At 39.2% G+C, this 26,389-nt stretch overlaps 1 protein-coding gene across 1 annotated transcript in view; it reads right to left on the reverse strand.

Moving 5' to 3' along the window:
* EFHC2 (EF-hand domain containing 2) overlaps positions 1-26,389 on the reverse strand; it is a 168,753-nt gene that overhangs the window by 46,099 nt on the left and 96,265 nt on the right. The window contains exons 8-11 of the mRNA XM_020285042.2: positions 22,563-22,728; positions 14,651-14,793; positions 12,016-12,212; positions 9,216-9,346 (exon numbers count right to left, since the gene is read on the reverse strand). Coding sequence (XP_020140631.1) covers positions 9,216-9,346; positions 12,016-12,212; positions 14,651-14,793; positions 22,563-22,728 — 637 coding nt within the window. The remainder of the gene's footprint in view (positions 1-9,215; positions 9,347-12,015; positions 12,213-14,650; positions 14,794-22,562; positions 22,729-26,389) is intronic.

Consider the following 26,389-nt stretch of genomic DNA (forward strand, 5'->3'; position numbering starts at 1 on the left):
GGGGATTGCTGGTTACTGCAGCATTACTTAGCCAATCCCGACTGACACATTGAATCATTCTTTGGGTATGTATATTTGGTCTACTTCATTCTTTGTGACGGCTGAAGAGTACTGTCTTAAACTAATGCAATAGAGTTTTCTAAATGTTTGTTATTACAAAGTTTGCAGGAATAAATATTATGCATGCGTGCATGCACACACACACACACATATCTGTATCAATCAATCCACTTGTCAATATTTTTCTAAATAAAAAATTTCTAAAAGTGCAATTAGTAGGTAAAAAGATCTAAATATTAGACAGATACTACCAATTGCCCTCCAAAATTCTAAACCAATTTAAACTCCTATTAATGGAAAATGGGAGTAATTGTTACCCACATGGTCACCTAGAGTCAATTACATTATTCTTTTAAAATATGGCCAATATAATAGGTGGAAATAACATAGGAAATAACACCTATTCATTGTTGTTTCAGCTTATATCATTATTGAGCATCTTTTCATAGGTTTAAAGACTATTTGTACTTCTGTGAATTGTCTATTCCTGTCTTTGACCCATTTTTGTCTGATTTTATAGGAGTTCTTCATAAGTCCTTAATGTAAACTCCTGGTTTGTATTCTGATTGTAAATACTTTTCCCTCAATCTATTACTTGTCTTGTAAGTTTGTTTTTGATATCTTTTGCTATAGAGAAATATAAACATTTCCTGTAGCCAAAACAATCTTTTCTTTATGGTTTTTTTTAGAAACTCTGTCCCACCACAAAAAAATGTATAAAAATGTTTTCTAATCGATTGTCACCAAAATCTTTATTAATAATCCATTCTTTCTCCACTGATTTGAAATGTTCTTCATACTCTATATTAAAGTCCATAAAATGGGCATTTTATGGACTTTACACTATTTCACTGATATTTTGGCTTATTCCTCTGTTACAAAATTGTGAGGTCCACAAATGTCTGTAAATTACATACATTTCTAGTATCTATACTTTAATATTCTTCTTTTCAATATTTTCTTGGCTATTCTCAATTCCTTATTCTTCTTGTTGAACCTTTATAATCAATGAATCAATTTCTCCTCCCTAACCCTGCAAAACAAAACCAAATCTAACGACAGCAAAAACCTACTTCTTTGTAATTCTGATTGGAATTGCTTCAAATTTACAGATTAATTTGGACAGATCAGAATTTTTAGAATATTGCCTTTCCATTCAGAAGTATCATAAAGTTTTAAAATTGTATTCATTTTAGTTTTACACATTTCTTGTCAATTTATTCCCAAGTATTTCATAATTTTTGCTGCTATAGCAAATAATATCCTCCTTTGCAGAACATTCCCTAACTGGTTATGGTTAATATAAACTAAGCTACTATTTTACATATAGTTTTATCACATTTAGCTACTTTTTCTGAATACTCTTAATAGTTCTAACCATCTTAAAATTGATTCTTTTAGATTTTCTAGGCACATAATCATATTTGAGATCTAATTTAAAAATCAGTCCTCAGTTCTATTTTGCGCTATTTATACAGTGATTCCTAAATGCTTATTTCAACAATATCTAGGGTTACAAAATAATGGAATCTTATGATTGGAAGGGACCTTATAAAATCTAATCCAATAATTACCTAGTCAAGTACCTACTGGGGTAGGTAGGTAAGATAAATGGGAGAAGGTGCCCTGGTGTAAGACAGTAAGGAATCATAAAGACTGGGAAGAAATGCAGAGAACAGGCTCTATCTAGGCAGGGGGTACACCCAGTTTCTATCTCCCAAGAGGCATCAGATATATAGATGTTTATGTTGAAATTCCTAATTTAAAAACATTAAACAAAAGCCAAACAAAATATAATTGCCAGCTTTCAATCTATGAACCTGTGTTTAATACAATATCTTCATTTAAGGCAATTTAAACTCAAAACATTTGTCCAAGACTGCAAAAGTAGCCAAGTGTAGGGGAGGGCTTTGTATCTTCTTTATCTGTTTGGTGGATCAAAACTCACCAGCAAACTGGTATTAACTGAGTAGCACCTAAGTGGACACATAGGTACTACAGTAATAGGGTATTGGGGAGAGGGGAGGGGAGAGGGGGGCGGGTATATACATACATAATGAGTGACATGTGCACCATCTGAGGGATGGTCATGCTGGAAACTCAGACTTGTGGGGGGAGAGGGGGAAAGGGCATTTATTGAAACCTTAAAATCTGTACCCCCATAATATGCCGAAATTAAAAAAAAACAAAAAACAGTATTTTCAAAGTACTAAAACTAGCCAGGTGTTTTGCTTGGTTTGGTTACAAACAAGGAGTTTAGTCCCTGATGTCAACATACATTTGTGTTCCCTGTTTGGCTCATGTTAGTTTGGATTTGCTTTCCCTACAATAGTCACAGCAAATGAAAAGGTTATCTTTCATTTATTTTATTTTTCCCCAGCTTTATTCAAGTATAATTGACAAACACAAATTTCATGTCTTTATGACACACAACATGATGTTTTGATATATGTATATATTGTGAAATGATTAAATCCAGCTAATTAACGAATCCATCATCTCTCACAATTATCATTTTTTGTGGTGAGAACATTTAAGATCTATTCTCTTAGCAGTTTTCAAGTATATAATACAGTATTCTTGACTACAGTTACCAGGATGTACAACAGATCTCCAGAACTTATTCATTCTAACTGAAACTTTGTACAAAGGGTACCTTTTAAATGGTCTTTCTCTATTTGGGGAAATTCCCACATTTTGTTCTTTGCCACCCCAACGTGGAAGTCAGAGTTCAATTTCCCAGCCTTCCTTGCAATGAGAAACATGTAGGTGACCTAGGCTCCACCAACCAGGGAAGCTTACATTAAGACTTTGCCTCAAAAGGGAGCAGGAGAAGACCAACTCAGCGTGGGCCATATTTGATGTCAGAGGGGTCCAGCTTTCAGGGCTGGCAAAGGACACAAGGTTGCCAAAAGTGGTGGTAGTGATGGCTGCAGTAAAATCAAGTTCTTGACAGCAATGCAAGTCTAGCAACAAGTTGTGAGTGGTGACAGTGGTAACAGAGGTCATTTTCTCATCAGACAAGTTCTACAGCCCAGTTCTGGGCACTGTTCCTACAGTTCAGCCTCAAGCTTATTTCTCCAGCCCTTCCAAAGACACTATGAACCACCCAGGACCCTTTTAAAAAATTCTTTTTCTGCTTAACTAGCCAGAGAGGATTTTGCTTTTTAAAACTAAGCCTTCACCAATACAAACACCACCACTAGAATCAAATCAAAGGTCTCCATCTTTATGATTTTCAGGCCAGCATTCTTTCTATGACATCATATTATTTATATCTAATGCTTTTAGGAAGGTTCAAAATGCTGTTTTCAAAAATATATACTGAGGCTCCCACCTTGAGATGGACTATGAAGACTGTTAAAGTATCTATTTGGTTCATGATAAGAGCCTATATTTGAGTGCTTTGGGAATTTATTTGTTTGTATTTGGTTCTGCTTTTATTTATATAGATTCATAGACTAGTGGCTTCCTTAAAAGATGTTACACACCTTACAATAAAAACCCCAATAACAATGTACACAGAGTAATCCAAATAAAGATAGAGCAAAACCATATAAAGAGAGAGATAATTGTCCTAGATAAATCAGGATGAGATCATACTGTGTTCTAAGCACTAAATTTACAATCTGCTTCCTTGAAGTAAAGGACAGTAATAGGGTGGATTATATTAATGTTTCCCAACCTTGGTACATCAACAATGTTTATTATTTTCCATCTTCATGGCCTCCAAGTTTTTAAAGAGTTTCTCTTCCAGCCTCATTTATTAAACAATGTTTTGAATGTCCCCACCATGGGCAAATGTGTAGCTTATTGAAATACCAAAAACAGGATGTAGATTTCCATTACTATTGTCAGTGACACCAGCTTAAAACCATTGGGATAAAGGGTTTTCATTTTCTGAGTAGCCACCATGCACTGGTCAGTATATTATAATTAGAACTTTACATACAGTATCAAATTTAATTATCACAACAGCTTTATGTAGTAAGTATTATTATCCTTATTTTACAGATGAAAAAATTGTTCATCACCTTCCCCAAGGCCACCAAGCTGGGAAATGACAGACATGAGACTTGGATCTGAGTTTTTCCAAGTCTAAAGCCAGTGATCTGAGCTATTTAAATTATACTACCTCCCTCAGGAAAATTTTTAGTTTTACAAGAGAGAAAATTTTCTCCAGGCTCTAAATCTTAGAGGAAATTTATAACATGGATGTTCACAGGAGAACTACTGACCCTGCAGTTGATAACAGGAGTCTGAAAAGAAGTGTATATACAATTCACTACGATCACTGAGGCCTGATACACTGTGTTCTGGCGATGTCTGGGAAAGACACAAGGGTGAACCAGGCATGGACCCTGCCCTCTGAAAGCTTCCCCCACGTGGGGAGAAGAGATGAGCACACAGATAACCAAAATACACACAGGATACATGGGGTCAAGTGCAATCTCTGATGGGTAGATCAAGGCTCAAGGAAGTAGCCAGATGAAGTGACTGACCATGTCTTCCCTGGCATTGGGCCCTCACTGCTGTTGCTGCGGCTGCCTGTGTTTCAGAATCCAGGCCCCACACCAGGAAGCACCACCCTGTCCCTGTTCCCAAGTGCATGAAATACTAGCCCCACCAAGCCTAGTCCTTGCCCTGCTCCCTGCTGAAATTTGCCCATCACCAGGTATCCCGAGCCTCTGAGAAGGGCTCTCTGCACTCTTTCAGGTAACACTCAGCAGCTCTCATAGATGAATCTGACACACTGTGAACAAAGAGTCCCAGAGAAAATGGTCCAGCCTAGAGGCAAAAGTGGTGACCTTGTCACAGCAAAAGAGAAATGTCCCCTACCTAAATGAAAAAAGAGAAACCTTCCCTACATCTGTTATCTGATGACCACCTGTCTCTGCATTCCATCAGGTCACTTCTGGGCAAATATCGCAGGGAAGACAACACATTAATTCATTATCAACCATGGCACCTTATCCAGATGTAGTTTATTAGCTCTTGTCCTCAAGGTTTTCCTGAGAGAAGATGCAAATCTCTGAGAGGAAGAAAGGCAATGCCAGGGGCTTGGACCACTTTTCAGAGCAGCAGGTCTGGGCTCTGAGGCCCAAGAGTTACTGAGAGTGCGAGGTATCTAAGCAGGAGAGAGTATCAGGGCCACAAAAGTGAAGCCCACAGGCCTATGCTGCAATTCTGCCTCTGCCTGCCTCTATTTTTCTCTACTGTTTCGGGAAGGGAACATTTTTAAAATTTAAAAAGGGAACATTTACAAGTGAATTATAAACCTACATTTTAAGAGTTTCAGATTGTCAGAGCCTGGAAAGGACCTCAGAGACCAATTTATAGACAAAAGAGTGAGGTGCAGATAGGTGAAATGAGTTGCCCAAGTCACTTGGCTAGTGCAAGTCAGGCCTAACTTTCCCTGATTTCCCTAGTCAGAGCCAGATGGCCCTTCCCTGGTTCAAGGTAATCAATTATTTACTTGTTTGCTGCAAGCTTTAGACTGAATGTTCCTTAAGAAGTAGGATCATTCATTAAATTATTCAACAAACATCTATTGTACTTGGCAGGAGCTGATGTGGAGGCAGGGAAGTAAACAAGTAACAACTCAACAGGAAGCTACCAGTAATGTAAAGCATTCAGCACAGTGCTTGGCCCATAGTAAGTGCTCAATAAATGGTGGCTACTACAACAGTATTCTTCTAGTGAGATGGAAATAAGGGGAGAGAGGTAGGCAAACTCATATGATACACTGATGCAGGATTTAGAGCAGAGGAATGATTCAATAAGATTTTAGGAAGGTCACACTGGCAAAACATTGGAAGATGAGAGTTAAGAAAAGGAGATCAGTTACACAGCTTTCCAGAGGGTCCAAGTGAACAGTGATGAAAAGCAGAGCTGCAACAGTGAACTCAGGATGGAGAGAAGGGGAAGTTTCCAGAGGCAGTTTAAGAAGTATCATTCCAGCTGTGCACGGTGGCTCACGCCTATAATCCTAGCACTCTGGGAGGCTGAGGCAGGAGGATCGCTTGAGCTCAGGAGTTTGAGACCAGCCTGAGCAACAGCAAGACCCTGTCTCTAATATAAATAGAAAATTTAGTCAGGTGTGGTGGCACATGCCTGTAGACCCAACTACTCAGGAGGCTGAGGAGGGAGGATTGCTTGAGCCCAGGAGTTTGAGGCTGCTGTGAGCTATGATGATGCCACAGTACTCTACTCAGGGCAACAGAGCAAGACTCCGTCCGCCTCCCCCCTCCAAGAAAAGGAGAATTCCAAAGGGTGGGTGGGAGAGATCACGATAGGGGAGAGTAAAAAGACAAGGCAGATCCCTGGCCTGGGCATATGGTGGCCTTTACCAGGATATAGTCTCCAGCTGCAACTTTATGAAAGATGAAAATGAGGTCAATTTAGGGAAAGTTATTTTGAGATGCCTAAGGGACATCCTAGGGGGACATGTCCCAGAGGTATTCAGATTTCCTGGCCTATATTTCAGGAGAAAGGTCTGAGCTTGAGGAACTAATATGGAGACATCAACCTACAGGTCAGAGTCAAAGCAGTGGGGGCTAAATAAAATATATCCACTCAACTAGTACTTATTAACACCCTACTGTTTGCCAGACACTGTGGTAAGTGATAAGGCTAAAGCAGAAAACAAGAGAGAGAAGGTTTCTGCACTCAAAGAGGTTGCATTCTGGTGAGAGGAACCAGAATACACATGTACACATTCACACATAAATAAAACAAAAATATCTGCTCGTGAAAGCAATGAGCAATGAGAATTAAATTAGGATGTCATATGATAGCGACATAGTTCCTTTGTCTTTGCCCAGGAAAGAGCGTGAGAAGCAAAAGAGAAGGCTTAAGACAAGGTGCAGGGACCTACACTTGTGGGCCAAGCACAGAGGGCTTGGCACCCAACACAGAGCACATCATAGGGACCAGGACATTAGGGCTCCTGGTCTACACTCTTGTTGGGAGGCCACACCACCACCTCCAAACTAGAATGCCCAAGAATAACTCTAGTGGTTCATGATTTCATTCAGTGATCATATATATGTATAGAGCCCAGAACGAGGTATCAGGGATACTGCAGTGAATGGGACCATCAAGGTCCCTGCCCTCAGAAAGCTCACATTCTTATAGGAGAAGACACATAGCACACACACATGCACCCCCCCCCAAGTAAATAGATCTCTACATAAAACTGCAAGTTGTGCTAAGTGCTGTGAAAAATATAAACAAGGGGCTAAGAATAACAGTGGGTAATCTACTTTAGATAGGATAATCAGAGAAAGGAAGCTCCTCTGGGGAGCTGACATTGGAAAGGAGCCTGAGAGTTTGCCATGAGAAGGATGGTGCTGAGGGCATTCGAGGCGGAGGGAACTACATGTGCATAGGCTTGGAGGCAGGAAGGAGCTTGAAGTGTTTGAAAACCAAAAGACAGGCAGCGAGGCCAACAAACAGGGCTGGAGACAAAGAAGTGATGACATTGGAAATACAAACAGTGTCATATCACTCAAGGCCTTGCTGGCTGCAGTCAAATGTTTGGATCTTATTGTGAAGACAAGACCGAGCCACTGAAGGATTTTTCAGGCCTGGTATAACCTGATCTGATTTTCATCTTAAGGAATTTCTGTGATGGGGAGATCTTTCTTTCTGAGCATGCAGCACCTTGAGGCCACCCCTCCAATCACACAGTGTGGCGGTCTTTTATCCCACCCACAATCAGGGTCGGGCCTCCATCTGCAGAGCAACTTTTCCTCCTTGGATCCACTGCCTGGTCTAAGTGCTTCCCAAAAAGCCCCATAAACTCACTAAAGTGTTTCCAATAGACTTTGTGAGAGTGTTGGGAGAATGAATGCTTTTGTAAAAGGACACAAAATAATAAAATGAAACCACTCCTTCATTTCTGATGGAAATTTCTTGTTTTCTCCTCCACTGCTTTCCATTAGCCTGCAGCCTGAGTAATTGTCTTTGCTCTTTACTCTGTCTCCATTTTTTTTCCAAAATACCGTGAACATGTGTATATGACTATGAACAATAACAAAGAACTGTAAATTCTTATTGATCCCAGAAGGTTGGGAATTCTAAACAATAAAAATATGTCCTCTGACTGCTTCTCTCAAAAGAACATTTTGGAGACACAAAAGAGTTTTGTTAAAATAACAAATGAGCTCTTGGGACACTTTGGGCCTAATGGTGGGCTCCAGGCTACCAGGTAGTGATGCAATAGGCAGGCGACTGCAGACACTAAGTTGGAAAGACCTCCCTGCCTGTCTCCTGGGCTCACTTCCTCATTTCTCAGCCCACATCTTGACTGCATCAGCCAAGTTTACTATACTATGTAGATTTCAGCCACTATTGTTTTCAGGAGCCAGAATTTTCAGCCTAAAGAGAAAGTCCCCTTTGTCCTCCATCCATGATTTAATTGACATTCTCCTGAACGCTCCATTCACTTTGTTTTCAAGCTAAGAAGTCTCACAATTGTACTAGACTCTGAATTTGAATTTCCCTGTGTTTCCACTGTTTGGAAATTTGCCTAGGTCAGCCACTGGATAGTCCCAGAATTCAGCTTTACCTTAGAGAAAATCTTTATTGTTCATGATTTAATATTTCTAACTACTGTCATAAATTTTTCCCTTGATTCCTATATTTTTATGTCTTTCAGAATATATATATGTGTGTGAGCATGCATATACACATATGTATACTTATCACCTTTGCTGTGATCAGCAGTAAAATTTTACACTGTCTTTTCCAACTTCATCACATTTCTAGGGAGATGTCCTTCTTTTATCTCCCAGATTTTGGAAGGGTGCTCTAAGCTGCATTTTTTTTCTGTCTTTCTCACTCAGATGTACCATTCCTGGCATTCCCCTGATCCTTCAACACCATGATTCACAAGCCAATGTGACCAACTGACTTTATGCTTTTGTGTGTCTCGGTTCCCACCTATAAATTTCTTTTATATGCAAATGCACAAAATTTATTACATTAACGGCCAAAGCTTGACAACAAAGTTAATACAAGTGCAAAGAAATGACAATTCCTAGTAAAAAATGTAGGCAACTAATTAGGAAGCACAAGAAAAGAAATTGTTCTTTCTGTTCTTTGGACATTCTTGAGAGGAAAACAGATTATGGCTAGCAGATATGGCTTACCTGAATGCATTATAATCCACCATCATTGTGTGCTTACAGTCAGCAGCTGTAAATACTTGCTTGATTTCTATGGATTTTGATTCTTCATTTTTCACCTTTTGTAGGGCAAGTTCAAAGTTGCTGAAAGGAAACTATAAAGGTAAAATGAGAGGAAAGACATTTTTAAATATGCCTTAGACTTTGGGAGCCAAATCTTTCTGACGGTCAGCAAAGAGACTTCACATTGTGAACCTGAAGTTAGGAGGCATGTCTTTCCAAAGAAACCAACACCAAGAAGATATGACTAGCTTTTTATCTCCTCTGTTAAAGCTTCCGGACAACAGGTGACATTAGCATAGGTCCCAGATCTGAGAGAAATTAGTTTAAGGGACAGTTGCTCACAGATGTCAGAAAGCCACCCCTGCTTCCATCTCAGCCTTCTCCCTGTAACCCTAAGACATCGGCCCAATATGTTGGGAGACCCTAATGGAGAGAATGGGGATTTAAAGTTGGATAAGTGGACTTCCATGTTCTCTAGATCTTTAGAATGGGCCCCTCTGGAACTTTTGACCATTAGGTGATGCAGTGATCAGAGCAAGGCTGAGTGTCAAAGACCCACACAGGCACTGTAACCCCTGTACATTCATTCTCTGTGCAGCCCACTGCTCTTGTCTCCTACCATGTGATTCATTTTTTGACTTAGTAAGAATATATCTCATTTCATCCAATAGAGCATAAGGTTATAAATAATTATAGCTAAGAGGTCAAAAATGAAAGGACAAAATTTTTAAATGAAAACACTGATGGTAATTTAGTATAAAGCTCCCTCTCTTCCGCCAGAAAATGCTCCAGGTGGTTTGGTACCTATCGCAGGCCCCTACTCCCCCGCTACCCCCCACACACCTTTTTTTGCATTTCCTTTTATCTATTTGCATGATAGGATCTATTAGCCCTTTTAAAAAGACTCTTCAGACTGATATTAAAGAGTATATTAATCTTAAAATGTGCTTGCTAAGGGTAGTTTTAAAATCATGCAATTTTCACTTGGGATGCTGATACCAGACAATCCCCTATCCTGCTTTTATTATTCTGAAAGGAGAAAAGTCCTTTATATCTTATATTCATGCTATATATATTTTACATTAAGGTACAGGTTCACCTTCTGTTTGGAAATACAACCCTAATATACAGTAGCTACAGTGAGCTTGCTATTGGCCACATAGAGCTAAGCATTTCACACGCATTATCATATCTCATATTCAAAGCAACTCCATGAAATAGGCACTTCCATTTCAAATAAGAAGACATTGAAGCTTGGGGAAGATACATGTTTAAGGTGACTCAGCTATTAACTGTGGAGTCAGGTTTCCAAGCCAGGTCTGCTGGTCTCCCAAAATCTAACTGCCCAATTATTGAATTTCTCATCTGAATTCAGTGTTTTTGAATAACTACTGGTTCATGGTTTTATGATAACCTGAACTGCTAACACTACAAATGGAGAGATGGCATGGCAGCCATGGAGGGTGCTGCCCAGGCCTCCTGTCAAGAGAGACCCTGTGGAGAAGAGCACTGTTCGCTGATAGCCTCCAGCTGCCACACCTTCCAGGTCCACACTGAGTTCACATGCAGTGTCCCTGCCGAGGCCACCCTCTCCTCAGGCTGTTCCTACCTGATGACAGAGCACAGTGGAGGGGGGGACTAGAGCTGGGCTACTCCTACCTGACAGGGGCCCTCTCTTGGGGAGTCTATGTTCTGGTGCTCCCCATGGGCCTAGCAGAATTGCACTGCTGGCTGAGCCTCTGCTTCCCCACCCCTTCTTCCTTCCCCTCTCCCTTCACAGAGGACAGACCTGCCTCCTCCTGGTCTCTTCCCCTTTTCCTCTTTAGCCTTAAGAGGTGTTTCTCCCAATACATTTCTTGCACATCTAATTCTGTCTTGGCATCTGCTTCTTAGAGGACCCAAACTGATATGAATGATGTGATACACTCAGAGAGACGGATTTTAGCAACATAACCCTGGGCATTTTATATATAAATGAGATAAAACTGGTACTATATGTATATAAATGAGGTATACATATTATTTAGAGATAGACTTTTAAAATAAAGTTTTCCAGATAGATCTTTTAATATTCAACAATAATTCCCAAATATACATGTTTGTATACTGAATCATTTCACATTTAAAATCAAGATTTTATCAATATGCTATTTTTACTGAACAGTATCTTCATAATAGCACTTTCAGTAACAGTACCCATCTGCCATCTTATTTCAAATTAAAAAAAAAAACTCTTTGAGCTCACTGTTGCCAATTTCTCCTTAAATTCTTATTTAGGCCTTAGGTGGCTACTGTTATTTATGAGAAGTTGCAATCACAGCAACTATTGGGTTCCCTTGGGGTTTCTGTTTGTTCGAGTCTTGGCCCTCTTTGCTGGCCTCTGCCAATTAACTGGGACGGCACAGTGTGTGGCACCAGATTTTCTTCCTTTCCTATAGTTGTTTAATTTCTTTCTGAAAACATTGTTAGCATCAGCAGAAAACCCAGGAAACTTGATTCAACCCTGGCCCTGCCTCCTGCCTGTGCCTGGAATCCGTGATGCTGGGCAGCAGAGAACCCAGCGTGTAAGCAAAGTAGACAAGGACCTGGCCTCTGTGATGGGACCTGTGGCCAAGTCACACGGATCCATTATTCATGCTCACATGTGGAATGCACAATATAAAACCAGTGGCAAGAGGAAGAAGTAAAGGCCCTAGAGAAGGAAAAACACAGATTGCAGAGGGCTGAAAGGCAAGTCAGGAATTACACAAAGTAAATTCACCTTATCTGAATTCTTCTCCATGTAGTTTAAGGTGTACTCATCAGCATTGAGCAAAAGAAATAGGTAGCCATTGATATTCACTGTGGCTCCAACGTACAGCTCCTCAGCCTTGATATATTCTGATAGTTCACTTTTAAAGATTTCTTGTCCAGGCTTCTTTACACGGCTTCTTTTTAAGAATTTCCCACCAGCAATCCCTATAGAAAAAGGGAAAAGTTCATGAGTAGCCTTTATTCTTAAGAGAACCACCTGACTTGCCTTCAGAGTTACTTCGTCTTCAAACAGACTGTACAACTTACCTGTGAACTCAAATTGCCTATTATTCTCAGACTTAAGGGAAGAATGAGGCAGTGGTGAAGAAATGAGACTTCCTAGGTGAATGTGTTCAAGAAAACAACAGAATGGCATCGCAGCCTTTTCTTTCCTTTCTCTGCTCCCTTCCCTGTGCAATAAACATTTGGCAAGGACCTTCCATATATGCCCAGCAGCATACTGGGAGTGTGGGACATTAGGAAGATACTTATCTTTAGAATAAGTTTTGAACAGTACCAGTTAAAAAATTCCTCATCTGTGCTTATTTCCACCTTTTTGCTCCAGATGGTGTCTTACTGTAAAGGAGGTTACTTAAGTGTTTCAAGATAACTATGGAAGTCCCCTTAACTTTCACCCCCCCACACAGGTAAAATATCTTTGACTCTTTTAGTAATGCCTTATATGTCTTAATTTCCAGAATTCTCACCATTTTGTCTGTTCTCTTCTGGGCATTATTTGTTTTTTGACCTCTTGGAAAGCAGTGAGCAGAGTTGACCAGGGGACTCCAGTATTTTCTGATACTGAACTGAAATCTACAGACCTACAAAAACAGTCTGAGATCAAATGAGCTTTTTGGTCAGCTTCATCCCACTCCTCCTACCACAGGCAGAAACCATAGGTGGTGGAAAGACACAGGCTTTGGAGCCAAATAGAGCTGCATTCCATCCTGGCTCTCACACTTGCTTGCCAGATTATCTGTAGGAGTTAATCTCTCTGAAACTCTGTGAATTCTTATTGGTAAAGTGGGAATAAAATGTGTGTGGGCCGCAAAAAATGTACCTCTAAGATCACCTGTGGTGGGGAATGTAACTGATAGAAGGTCCCAGCTACTGTGGCCAGTCATGTATCCTTGGGTGTGTGCCAAGGTCACACTTCCCACAGGCTGCTGCAAACAGCTGATTAAGCAAGGCAGGGATACTAAGACAGGCCCACTCCTGCAAGACAAAGGCTCCTCCAACTACCAACTTGGCCTCAAGGACTCTCCATCAGCCTTGCCAAAACTTTCTAAGAATTATACCGCAGTCCAAGACTCCCCCTTCCTTCCTTCCCTTTGTCCTTCACAGGAGTCAGACCTGCAGTCTCCTGGCCTCTTTTGGCTTCTTCCATATTTTCCGTCAGCAGCATTTCCCCTAATAAATCTCATGCACATTTAATCTTGTCTCGGCATTTGCTTCTTGGAGGACCTGGACTAACATGATAGTTAACCTCATAAGGTTCTTGTAAGGATATTAGGTTCTCAATCATGGCTGCTATTATTACTAGTAAGCTGGTAGTTGACTATTATCACCCTTTCTGTCCTACACATGCTGCAATTTGCTTGACAATATCTTCCCCATTCTGGATGTATAGAGTAGATTTTTTGACCTATAAGAGCCTGACTTATAGTCATCCCTATTTGACATCCTATTTTAAGATTTGATCTATTATTCAAACCACCATGGAGCCTGACTTAGCTATACAAGTTATTTATTACTCATTGGTATGCCAAGTGGCCCATATCAGTTCATAGGAGCTGACTGTTAAATTTTCAGAGATTTTGCAAGCCAGTTTTTAAACTGTTGACTGTTTGACATTGGCCATGGTTGGGGTATTCACACTATGGAAATTGGAAAATAGTACAAATCAGGGCTTTTAAAATCTTTTCAAAGAACTGGTTAACCAGCACATCACTCATTATTTTTCCCAAATGTGTGTTTTCAGCACAGATTAAAGTATTAAACATGTTGAGAAAAAGAATAGAGTCCTATATTTCCATGCTTTGGTAAGTCAATGGCTGTGCTCAGCAATAGCTATGGTATTGGCACACTGCAGAAAACAATTCTGAGGGCCTAGGTGCTGGATCCTTGGCAACATCTTCAACAGACAAAAGGGTCAGAGAAAGATAGACCCTGAAAATTGTATTTGTATATCTGAAATTACTGTCTTATATAATATTCAAGCAAGATATTTGTAAGCAGGACTATCAAGAGTACAGTCTTGGCTTGCTGGCTGTGAGTGGGACTAGTGGTAGCCAGATCATGATATTGAGGCCCTTGGATGTTTCTGAGGCTACAGAGGAAGAGAGGATAGTGGCAAAAGGCGGGTATCCCAGGTCCCCTGGCCCTGAGCCAACCAAAACTATTTCTCTTTTATCATTTCATAAGTTTGGGCTCCCATTTAAGACATCTTTGTAAAAAAAAACTCTATTGGTTTAAAAAAAGAAAACAAAAGCCACTATCATAAATTATCTAGGCTACAAAATCAGATCCTATTCCCTAATTTTCAAAATGAAGAGACAGTTAAATGTTCTGAGAAAAATTACTATGAGAGGTGTATTTCTTACCTGAATTCTTCTCTATAGGTTCAAACACTTGCATTGTGTCATCACTGAGAAAATATGAAATAACAAAAAGTCTGTCCACGTCAGCACATTTGTCCGTGATTAGTTTTGCAAAAAAACGGAGTATATTGCTTACATCGCCATAGCTAAATGGAAGAGAAATGAGGGTTATGCATTATCAAGTAATCTTTCACACATTATATATGTAAAAAAAAAAGCCTGCAAAAGGTGTGCTATGGTTTTAATATAGTAGCATAAACTCTGAAGTGAAAAAGTTCAGCCATCTTCTTATTAAGGTTCTAAATCTAAATCCAGAGAAATTTTCTGAGCGTATTAAAATATCTCTGATTCTCTTTCTTTCTTTCTTTCTTTCTTTCTTTCTTTCTTTCTTTCTTTCTTTCTTTCTTTCTTTCTTCCTTCCTTCCTTCCTTCCTTCCTTCCTTCCTTCCTTCCTTCCTCTCTCTCTCTCTCTCTCTCTCCTCTCTTTCTTTCTTTCTTTCTTTCTTTCCTTCCTTCCTTCCTTCCTTCCTTCCTTCCTTCCTTCCTTCCTTCCTTCCTTCCTTCCTTCCTTTCTCTCTCTCTCTCTCTCTCTCTCTCTCTCTCTCTCTCTCTCTCTCTCTCTCCTCTCTTTCTTTCTTTCTTTCTTTCTTTCTTTCTTTCTTTCTTTCTTTCTTTCTTTCTTTCTTTCTTTCTTTCTTTCTTTCTTTCTTTCTTTCTTTCTTTCTTTCTTTCTTTCTTTCTTTCTTTCTTTCTTTCTTTCTTTCTTTCTTTCTTTCTTTCTTTCTTTCTTTCTTTCTTTCTTTCTTTCTTTCTTTCTTTCTTTCTTTCTTTCTTTCTTTCTTTCTTTCTTTCTTTCTTTCTTTCTTTCTTTCTTTTTTTGATAGAGTCTCACTCGGTAGCCCCAACTAGAGCGCAGTGTTGTTACCATAGTTCACAGCAACCTCAAAATCCTGGTCTCAAGTGATCCTCCTGCATCAGCCTCCCAGAGTGCTAGGATTACAGGCGTGAGCTATTGTGCCTGGCCAAAAAGATCTCTGATTCTTTGTATGTCCTAGGTAACACACTGGGAAAATGTATCCAAAATAAATGTCACATACACACTGCTCAAAGCAGCCACATTAACCAGTTATTCTCTAGTGACAAGGCTGGTCAACAATCACAGTAATCAAGTCAGAAAGAAATGCAAACACCTAGCCCTATTGCCCAAGAAATGCAGAAGGTGTGTTCTGCCCATGCCTGGGGCTGCTTCCCTGCTTCACCACCCACTGGTTCATGCCCACTGCCTCTCTGTCTTCTAGCCCACATCCTCCCCTTCCTGACTTATTCCTCCAGCTCAGCTCCCTGGCATCCCCCAACTTCCTTCAAGGGAAAAATTAACTTTTCCCTTTCAAATGCTATAATGAATATTACAGACCTGCCTTTTTTTTTAATAGCCCTTATCACCCATATTGTAAGTAGCCATTACAAGTATATTTTCTGAGGACAAAGACTGTGTCTTATTAACCATTATCTAACATAACAGTTTTTACATTATAAATACTCAGTAAATATTTGTAGGAAGTTGTTACAAGATCCATACAGGTTGGAATTTGCACTTAAAATTCTATGCATGAATTGAACAATCTAGAAGCCTGAAGATGGGATCAAAGTCTAGATTGAAAAGTTTCCAAAGTTGATTGCCTGGGCACTGAAGAAATTAATTTATGATCTGTCAGCAGAAGCACGTCCATGGATATTAGCTAGGGAAAGGAGGACTTTGTGACAAACAACAAACCCTTGGGGAGGTCTTTGATCACCAAAAGCATTACCCGAAGGAGGCAAACAGGAAAATAAACCATGTCCTCTGTCACTTTCCTGTCCTGGCACAACTCTAAGCAGAGAGGTTCTCCCTTGCAGATTCTCCTATGCTGGAATGTATTATTTCCTTGTGTTAACAGTGATAAACAACAAAGTATTTCTGATTTGCAAAGGCAGAAAGTGCTTTTCTCCACCCCTTTCTCAGATTGTCCAAGAAGCAGGGCCAGGCTTGAGGCCTCATGTGACAGTACAGCAATTTGAAAGGCTCAACCCAGAACAGCCCTGGAAAAACAGCCAGGTCGCCATAGATCTGTTTTCTTAGTGACTAATTCCCAAGCTTCAGAAAAACCTCATGTAACACTGGGTACAGCTATACCTTGTCAACCATTTTCTCCGGTACATAACTGGATTTATAAGTAACAACATCAAAACAATAGTTTTGACAGCCACCTCCCCCATGAAAGACCCATAACCTTTCAGATGTCTGAATTATTATTGAAACAAGTGAGTGAGCTCTAACCTCAGGGCAAATGAATACTACTATAAATTGAACTTCTTACAACTTACATAAATTTGTAAGTGTATATGTTAAGTGTGGGTTTTCACATATTCAATATGCCATTTTTTCACCTAATTCTAGTGTTCTGGAGATCTCATCAATCAGGAATATAACCTATTCAATAAAATCTTTAGACCAGCGATTTACAAAGTTTATTGTCTATAGTGTCACCTGGGGAGCTTGTTAAATATCCAGAATCCAGAATCCCACCCCTAGAGACATAGACTCAGTAGTTAGCTTGCATCTCCAGAAACTTGCATTATTAATAAGCACCCCAGGGGATTCTGATAAGGTAGTCCTCAGGGAACACTTTGAGAAGCACTGCAAGTATCTTCATATATTTCTTTGACTAATAAGCTAATTATCAAACTTCTCAAAACACTCTTTTTAATCACAGTACTCCACCCTCGAGCTGACCACCTACTTACACCTCCTGTACCAAACGTAATGTTCCACCCAATTTAGCACTATATTGATTTGTACTCTTGGCTGGTTTTTTCCCAAAATATGTTATTCCCATTGCCCCAAAATAAATTATAAATTCCTAGGTCCAGGAGCCATATTTTAACTTTTATCTATACACAACCCAGAGTTATCTACAATCACTGCCTCGAATTCTTCTTCCATTTTCCCCTCAATCCACTTCCATTAGGTTTGCTCTACCTAAATTGCTCTTGTAGAGATCGACAGTGACTTCCACAATGCCAACTTCAATGCTTTTTTGTCCACATCTAACTTGACTAATCATCAGCAATTGGTACAAATGATGACTCTTTCTTCTGTAATACTCTTGTTTCGCTTAGCTTTCAAGATCTTATATTCTCTTGGTTTTGCTCCTACCTCATTTGCTCCTTTTAGTTTCCTTTGTTGGTTCCTCCTCTTTCCCCCCTCCTCTTAATTTGGGGTATCCCAGAGTTTACTCCTTGGTCATGCTCTTCTCTATGTATGTTCACTTCCTAGATGGTGATCTCATCCAGTCTCAAGTCCTGAATACAGTTTGGCATCATGGCTTTAAATACCATCTACATGCTGATGACATCCACATTTATATCTTTAGCTCACACCTCTCTTCTGAACCCCATACTCAAACATATATATCTGCCTACACACCCATTTGATATCACCATTTGATATCTAATAGACATTTCAAACTGAACTTGACCTAAAACTGAACTTGTGCTCTTGGCCCAAATTTAATCTAGTATTCCCATCTTAGTCTTCCCATCTCAGTGGATGGCAACTCTATTCTTCAGTTCCTCAGGCAAAATCCATGAGAGCATCCTTAGCTTTTCACTTCTTTCACATCTCATATACAATTTGTTAGGAAATCCTATTGGCCCTGCCCTCAAAATATTTCCAGAACCCACTATTTAATTTCATCACTTCTACTGCACTCACCCAGATCTGAACCATCACAACTTTTCTTTTGGACTATTGCACTAGCCTCTTAACTAGTCTTTCCTCCCACCATTGCCAATCTATAGCTTACTCTAAACACTGCACTGGAGTGCCTCTTTTAATATCCAAATCAGCTCAAGTCACTTCTCTGCTCAAATCTCCCAATGGCCCTTTATTCAAAGTCAAAAGCATCCTTATAGGGTAAGTGAAGTGGCTCATGCCTATAATTTTAGCACTTTGGGAGGTGGGAGGCTTAGGTAGGAGGATCGCTTAAGGCCAGGTTTGAGACCAGCCTTGAAAACATAGATTCTGTCTCTACAAAAAAAAAAAAAAAAAAATTAATTAAAAAATTAGCTAAGCATGGCGGCATGTACCCATAGTCCTAGCTGAGGCTAGGTAGATCACTTGAGCTCAGGAGTTGGAGGTTGCAGAGAGCTATGGTTGTGCCACTGCACTCTATCCTAGGTGACAGAGCAAGACCCTGTCTCTGAAAAAAAAAAGAAAAAGTGTTCTTATAATGGTCTACAAGGCCCTATGTGATCTGATCCCCCATTCCTTCTCTCATCTCATCTCTGTGTGCTCTGCCTTTTACTCATCTACTCCATCCATGTCAGCTTTCTGGATTGTTCTTGCACATCCAAGCATGCTCCTGGCTTAGGGCCTTTACACTGACTGTTCCTCCTGCCTGGAGCACATTTCCTCTCCTCAGTAAGGTCCACCCAGACCATACTATTTAAAATTGTGACTGAGGGTTTTCCTTAGCCCCACACTCCTAGTTCCCATTTATTCTTTTCATAGCAACTTAATATCTTCTTTATTTTTTCCGTAGCACTTAACACCATTTGTATACTACATAATTTACTGACATATTATATTTATTGTTTATTGTCTACCTCCGACAATTAGAATGTAAGTTCTGTGAGGGCAGTACTTCATGTCTGTTTTGTTCACTGACGTATCCCAAGCACCTATATCAGTGCTTGGCACACAGCAGTAACTTAGGAAACATTTGTTCACTAAGAAAATGAATGTCTCACCTGGGGCTCTATACATACTTAAAACCTCAAAAATAGCTGCAGTCATAGAGTCTTGTGGTTGGAAGACACATGAAGGCTTATTTTTATTGATGGTGAAAAATTTTAAAAGAGGGAAAAATGACTAATGGGGACAGCAGATGGACAACATCTGAAACAAGTCAAGACTATGATTAAATCATGAATTTTTGGATTCTATATGGTTATGAATAGCACAAGTCAGGGATAATAACCTTCCCAGTGTGAAGTCATCTGTCTCTTCTTTCCATCATTAAGAACTGGATGAGTGAATGTTTATTCTGTTTACTCACCTATTCATCCATTCCTGCTCTTATTGGGAAAAATATTTATTGAGCCCCAAGTATGTTGCCAACATTGTTCTAACTCTTAGGGAAGCAATAAAACCAGCCCCTGCCCTTAAGGAGCTCTTGGTCTAGGGCTAGTCCACAAATTACATAAACCAGTAATTACCATGCTCTGTGACAAGTACAGGTTCTTTGGCAAGAAAGGTGAACTCCAGAAGTCAGATTTTCCTGGGTTCAAATCCTAGTTCAACTAAAATTTAGCTGTGTGAGCTCAGGCAAGTTGCACAGCTTCTTTGAGCCTCAGTTTCCTAATGTTAAGAATGGGTGCAATAATATTATCTACTTTCCAAGGTTGTTTTGAGGATTAAATGACATCGAATACTGTAAAGTAGTTAGTACACAGTTCTCACTATTTGTTTGTTAGTAGTGGTAATATTATTATTAGAGGTATAATCAGTAGAGTGTTGTGGACACACAGAGAATGAAGTAACTAATTTTAGCCTGGTGCAGCAAAAAAGATATTATTCTGGTTCATACAAGTCAAACTACATAATTTGCCCAGCAGGCCACCATAATGACATATACCCACAATAAAGAAGGTCTTCATGTCCCATCAAAAAACCTCATATGCTTTAATCTGAAACTATTAATACTTCCTCCAACAACTCACAGTAGATCAACATTAACTTTATAACAACTACAGCACCCAATACATTTTTAATAGCAATATATATAATCAATATATACCATGAACAATTTTATGTCTCTATTCACAGTTTATTTATATTAAGAAACTGTTCTTTGTATGCTCTGTGAGAGCATCTTCCTTAAGGTCTCACAGTTTTAAAACCTTGGGTTATTAAAACTCATGTGTAAGTCTCCAGCTGTATGTGCAAGTTACTATGGAAACACGGTCACTGTGTAGGAGGAGCTTGAGGGAAGTGTATTCCTGGCACAGAACAAGCAGTGGATAGAAAGAATGAAATTAGAGACATGTGTGCCTATATCATCATTCTACAGCCACAACAGTATGACAAGAACATGGAATACTGTCTATAGTCAGTGTTCTGTGGGCAAGTTTACACAGTGTAGACAGAAAGAAAGAATAAGTCAACTACCCACAAAGAACTGTTTTCCCCTGGGTTCCAGAAGCAACACCCTGGATAATATTTCATCTTGTTTACTTGTAAGAAAAACTCCCTCTCCCTTTACAATAGGGACATTCTTCCTGTCCACCTCCTTCGGGTGGCTGCTCTTAAAAACAGCAGTTAGTGAAAAGTGTCCATCAAAAGTCCTACCCTAGAACCTCACTGTAAACACTGTTTTTGATAAGGGAGCATGAAGGATAAGTTGATGTTCCTCTTATGTGATCAAAATCAGTGGTTCTCAAACACTGCTGTGCCTCAGAATCCCATGGAGGGCTTGAGAAAACAGAGTGTTGGGACATATCCCCAGAGTTTTTGTCTCAGTCCATCTCGGGGGAGGCACAAGAATTAGCATTTCTAATAAATGCAGGACGACACTTAGAGAAGCATCGTTTCTCAAACTTCAAAATACAACACTAAAGTGCTTAAAAGTAGAAGATTATTTCTTGAAAGACAAAGGACATCACATCATGGCAAAGGCAGACTTTTAGACATTCTATACAATTCTTACGAATAGATTTTCACCAATGTTACAGAAATAGCACAACTATTGTTCTCTCTCTTCAAATGTTCTCCAACAACATCTGACCCCATTCAATTTTATCAAATTCATAATGCCATCATTTTCTTCTCCTTCTCCTAGTTACTACATGTTCTCTTTATCATTTTTCTCTCCAGGATCTCTCTACCCATCATTTCCCTCACACAGGACTTCAATTTTTAGCCTGCATCCTATTCAAGCATCTGGAACATTTCCCCACCACTTTTTCCCCCAGTTTCTTTCTCTAGGGCCTGCTCTCCCTGCAGAAGCAAAAAGTAGCCATGGGTACTGCTTGCATTCTATATGCATGACTCAGGAGCAGATTTTTCCTCATGTGTATTAGGTATACTTTTGAAAGACCATCATTTAAAATTATATTCAGCCATGTGAGAAATCTATGGTTACTGAACTCAAACAACCTCCCAAGTGAAAACAACAACATTAATCACCAAATAATATTTTGAAAAACACTTATAAATCATTGAACTCTCTATAACAGGGGTTGGCCAACCATAGTTGGTAAGCCAAATGCAGCTGGCCACCTGTTCTTGTATAGTCTTTGAGCTATGAATGGTTTTTACATTTTTAAATGGTTGGAAAAAATCAAAAGAAGAATAATATTTTGTGATATGTAAAAATTATGTGGAATTCAAATGTCAGTGTCCATAAAAAAAGTTTTATTGGAACACAGTCACACATTTGTTTATGTTCTGTCTATGGTTGCTTTCATGCTACAATAGCAGATCTGAGTGGTTGTGACAGATACCGTATGGCCCACAAAGCCAAAAATATTTACCATCTGACCCTTTAATAAAAAGCTTACTGACCTCTACTCTACATCATTTCCTAGGGACCATCTTCAGGAGACAGATAGACAGATAGGTAGATATGGAAAAGTGACATAGATTGGGGATAATATAACTTTAGGGGCCTCCAGATAACACATTAAAATAAGCACTCAAGTAAGAACCTTTAATACTTGCATGTTAACCAACTTCATTAAAAAGCTATAATAACATCTCCCTGGACTTGAAATTAGATGAGTTACATGACATCTGTGTCATCATGCGAACTATGTTACAAACCCCAAATGCATTTGGGAAATATTGGATGAAAATCATGGTTCCCTCAAGCACCTGTCTTTTTCCATGAACTTCTTGAAGTTCTTCTTATGCGGTGTGGGGATGAGACCTACGCAGGAGCGGAGAGAATCCTCTTCAGAACCAAAGCCAGTATAAGGTGGAAATTTCCTTTCTATTCTTGGAGGGGGAGGAGCCTTGCATTGAATCGAGGTAAAGTTCTCTATAACAAAACAAAGGCAAACAAAACATCAATATTTTTTTTTTTTTGCCCTGATTAGGGCTGTTTTGAAAGGTTTGTTATGTTTTCAAGATGAACATGGAGACCTTTGTAGACTATTTTAAACTCTTTCAAACAAAACACAGCAAAATCCTGTGAGAGTAGGTTTCAATCATGTTTACAAAAACCACAGAACTCAATAATTGCCATTGGTTCAAATGGGGGGAATAAAAGGAATGTGTTGAATAAGTAAACATTTATCATTTGTCATCACATCTCTATTTCTGAATATTTTTTTGTTCTTCCCTATTTTTCCAATAATATGAAAATTCAAACTTGAAACTTTATGCCACCCATTCCACATTTTAACCTGTAATTTAGCCCTCTCCTATCTCAGTCAACACTCACTAATAAAATACTTCTCCAAACAGGACTGACTCTTGACTATTCCCCTTCACCATTCCCCATTCCCCATCCACCAGCACTCACTTTATGAGTTTTCTTCCTTGCCTCCAACTTAACTCCAGGTCATGGCACTTCACTATCTAGTTCAAAAACAAATCCAAAAAAAAAAACTTCCTTCTTCTCACCAGCCACTGCTGCAGGTCGCTCTTGTTTTTGCCCAAGAAAAGATTACAATCCTACTCAAATGCGATGAAGCAAACAAATGAAACAAAACCAAAAAAATAAACACAAACTTTTAAAATAGCCAACTGCCTACTCTCTCAAAGAAAGTGCTAAGTGGTAAATGCTGTTGATTTTATTTATTTACTTATCATCTGTGAGGAAGGAGAGATGGGAGAAAGCTGGGGACATATCTGTAATAACCAGGAGTTTTTAGGTACTCATGTGCAAGACTGTGCAATCTCTTAGAAGCAACTGTGCTCCCCAGAGCAAATAACATATTCACCAGATCTATCCCAGTCACTGTGTTGCCCCTAGCACAAATAGCAAAGAAGATGCCAGGATCTTTCTTAAAACAGAACAAGAAACAAAAAATCCCCAGAGTCCACGTTCTACTTCTTCTCCAAGCTTGAGTATAACATAGGTATTACCATTTGTGAATGAAAGGAGTTCCACATAAGCAAAGATGTTCTTTTCCACTGTCAAAGTTCTAACAGAAGGAAGAGTACAAATTTTAATGCACACCTCCATAAGAGAAAATGTGTATCAATTTGCCATCCAAGACAACCTAATTATTAACATTAAAGTGGTTTCTTTTCTTTTATTTTCCTTTTTTGGGAGGCCATTTCTAACTCTGATTTGAAAACATTTTCAGCTTTCATATTTCCTTAGACTTTCTAGGAGACTTTGTGTGAAATTTCCCCAAGCATAATCTCCCAAAGAGTATTGTTGTATCCTAAGAGAAACTGATCATGGCAGCTATGTTGACAAAGAGAACACCATCAGATATTTCTCACTGGCTCAGTGAAAGGGAGCAGACAATATGCTGGTACAGAGTGACTTGTGAGCCTCTCCTATTGCTATTTTTGTGGTGATTAAAGAAAAATCTTGGGAATAAAGAGGAAAGTTCAAATCTTGGAATTAGGCAGAATTGCAGTAGGGTCTATCATTGCCAACAACTATATCGAACACACCACTGTTTGGTACCTTCATTTCAGGAATAGCAGCATAGCCATGGCACGAGAGTTCTATGTGATTATTAGAAAATTGGGGCAAGAGCAGTTTCTTACAACAGGGGACATATACATATAACTCTACATACCAATCTGAGAAGTCTAACCAAAAGGGGACACGTATTGAATTACAAAGTAATTAAGAATGCATTCTACACCTCCCCACAAAATTATAGGTTTTATAACACAGTGTTGTTTCCTCAACCACATAATTTTTCAACAGATTTAAGTAACAAAAGAACCAGTTTAGAGCTTTCCTCTGCACCCACAGTGCCATCTAGTGTATAAAAGCTAAGAACTGTTCCCCTTCATCACGCCCAACTTTTATAACATCGCATACATCTTCCTGGAAACCCTAGCTCAAGATCCAACTTTAAATCATATTTCTCTGGGTAATTCACATACATTCAAAAAGCTTTGGACTTGCATCTGAATGAAAAGTTTCCTGACTTTGGTTTTCCATCATCCCAGCATCCTGCATGTTTCAGGTATTCACAAATATTTGTTGAATACATGAAAAAGGATACATTTTTGTACAAAGCATCTTCCCCAAATGTCTTCTTAAACTGGCTCTCTGTGAGATCTTGAGACACATCTGTCTTTCAAATAGTCTATTTTCTCTAATTCCAAGTAACTTGTAAAAACATATATTAAATGCCTATCCATGACTGACTAGATTCCAACAAATTGGCAGAGAGAAGATATATCCTTACAAGGATATATCCTTAATGCTCTTTCATGGTGATCTTCTATTCACCATCTCAGTTGGAAGCACTATTGGGAAAAGCCTTCAATTACCTCCAAGTTCATCTCTTCTGTTCTAGAACCTAGAGATGGATCCAGGTTTGGGGAGGCCTGAAGCTTACATAATTTAGGCAAAGCTCTTCAAGACAAAGATTGCCAAATTATTAAGAAAAAATGAGGCTAGGCTTTGGTCTGGGGCCCCTACAAAGGAAGAACCCTAAAGATTAAGCTTCATTAGCTTCAGGGTAAATTCACCTCTGCTTGTACTCAATACCCAGGCCAAATGATTTCAGTGAAACTGAAATTAGTGAATCACATATTATTAGAGCTATAAAATCCTTAGGAATCCTCTAATCTTCAACCATATTCACTTTATAGGAGAGGTAAAAGAAGCAAAATTGTTAGGTCCATCAAAGCCATATGGTGAGACCAAAAGCCAATTCTATTGTGTTGCTGCAACTTAGGGTAGTCAATTTGCTCAAATGATCATTAAACTCTCGTCTTGGATGTTCTTCTGCATCCAGCACCAAAAGTTCAGAGATGGTCAGAAATGACACAACAAAATTAAAGGTGCTTTTAGATTTTTTATTGTTGTTTTTCAACCTAACCTCAGTACAACCTAGTAAGTGTTCAAAAGCAATGGGAATGAATGGTCTAGTTACTAGTTTGGTTATCCCAGCCCCTAAGAACCAATAATAAGAATGTTCTATAAACAAAGAAATAATAACCCAAGGCAGAAATTTCTAGGTAAGAACAGTTTGCATTCAAATCTCTGCTCCTTTAGTGAAAGAAACACCTGCTGGAAGCCCTGGAGCCATTTCCAACCTTCATACTATAGGAAAGACCAACAGACCTTCATCTGCCAGTTCGTGTTCATTCATATAAAATAATGAGGATGTGACATGCTATAGCCCAGCAGGCAAGCCAGGGCCAGTAGAATGGCAAAGCTGCCTGATGGAGGGGTCACACTGCACTGTTATATGGAAGAAATCTGTGGAATCACCTTCTCCTTAGAATCCTTAAAGGCATAAAAGAATCTTATCTGTTTAAGAGATTGGGTTTTACACAGGGGCTCAAATGTCTCTTGGAATTTTATCAAGCCCTCCACTTCTACATAAATATTATAGAAAGATTATCCATGCACCATTCTTGGGACTGTGGTCAACCCTTTCTCTTTGTCTGCCATTTTTTCTCCCAAAAATATGCTGGGTGTCATTAGATAGAAGAAGGTACTAAAGCACCAAGGGTGCATACTGCATAGAAATCTCTCCCTGGCTTCCTGC

The sequence above is a fragment of the Microcebus murinus genome, chromosome X (genome assembly GCF_040939455.1).
Source record: "Microcebus murinus isolate Inina chromosome X, M.murinus_Inina_mat1.0, whole genome shotgun sequence".
In the NCBI taxonomy this organism is placed as follows: Eukaryota; Metazoa; Chordata; class Mammalia; order Primates; family Cheirogaleidae; genus Microcebus; species Microcebus murinus.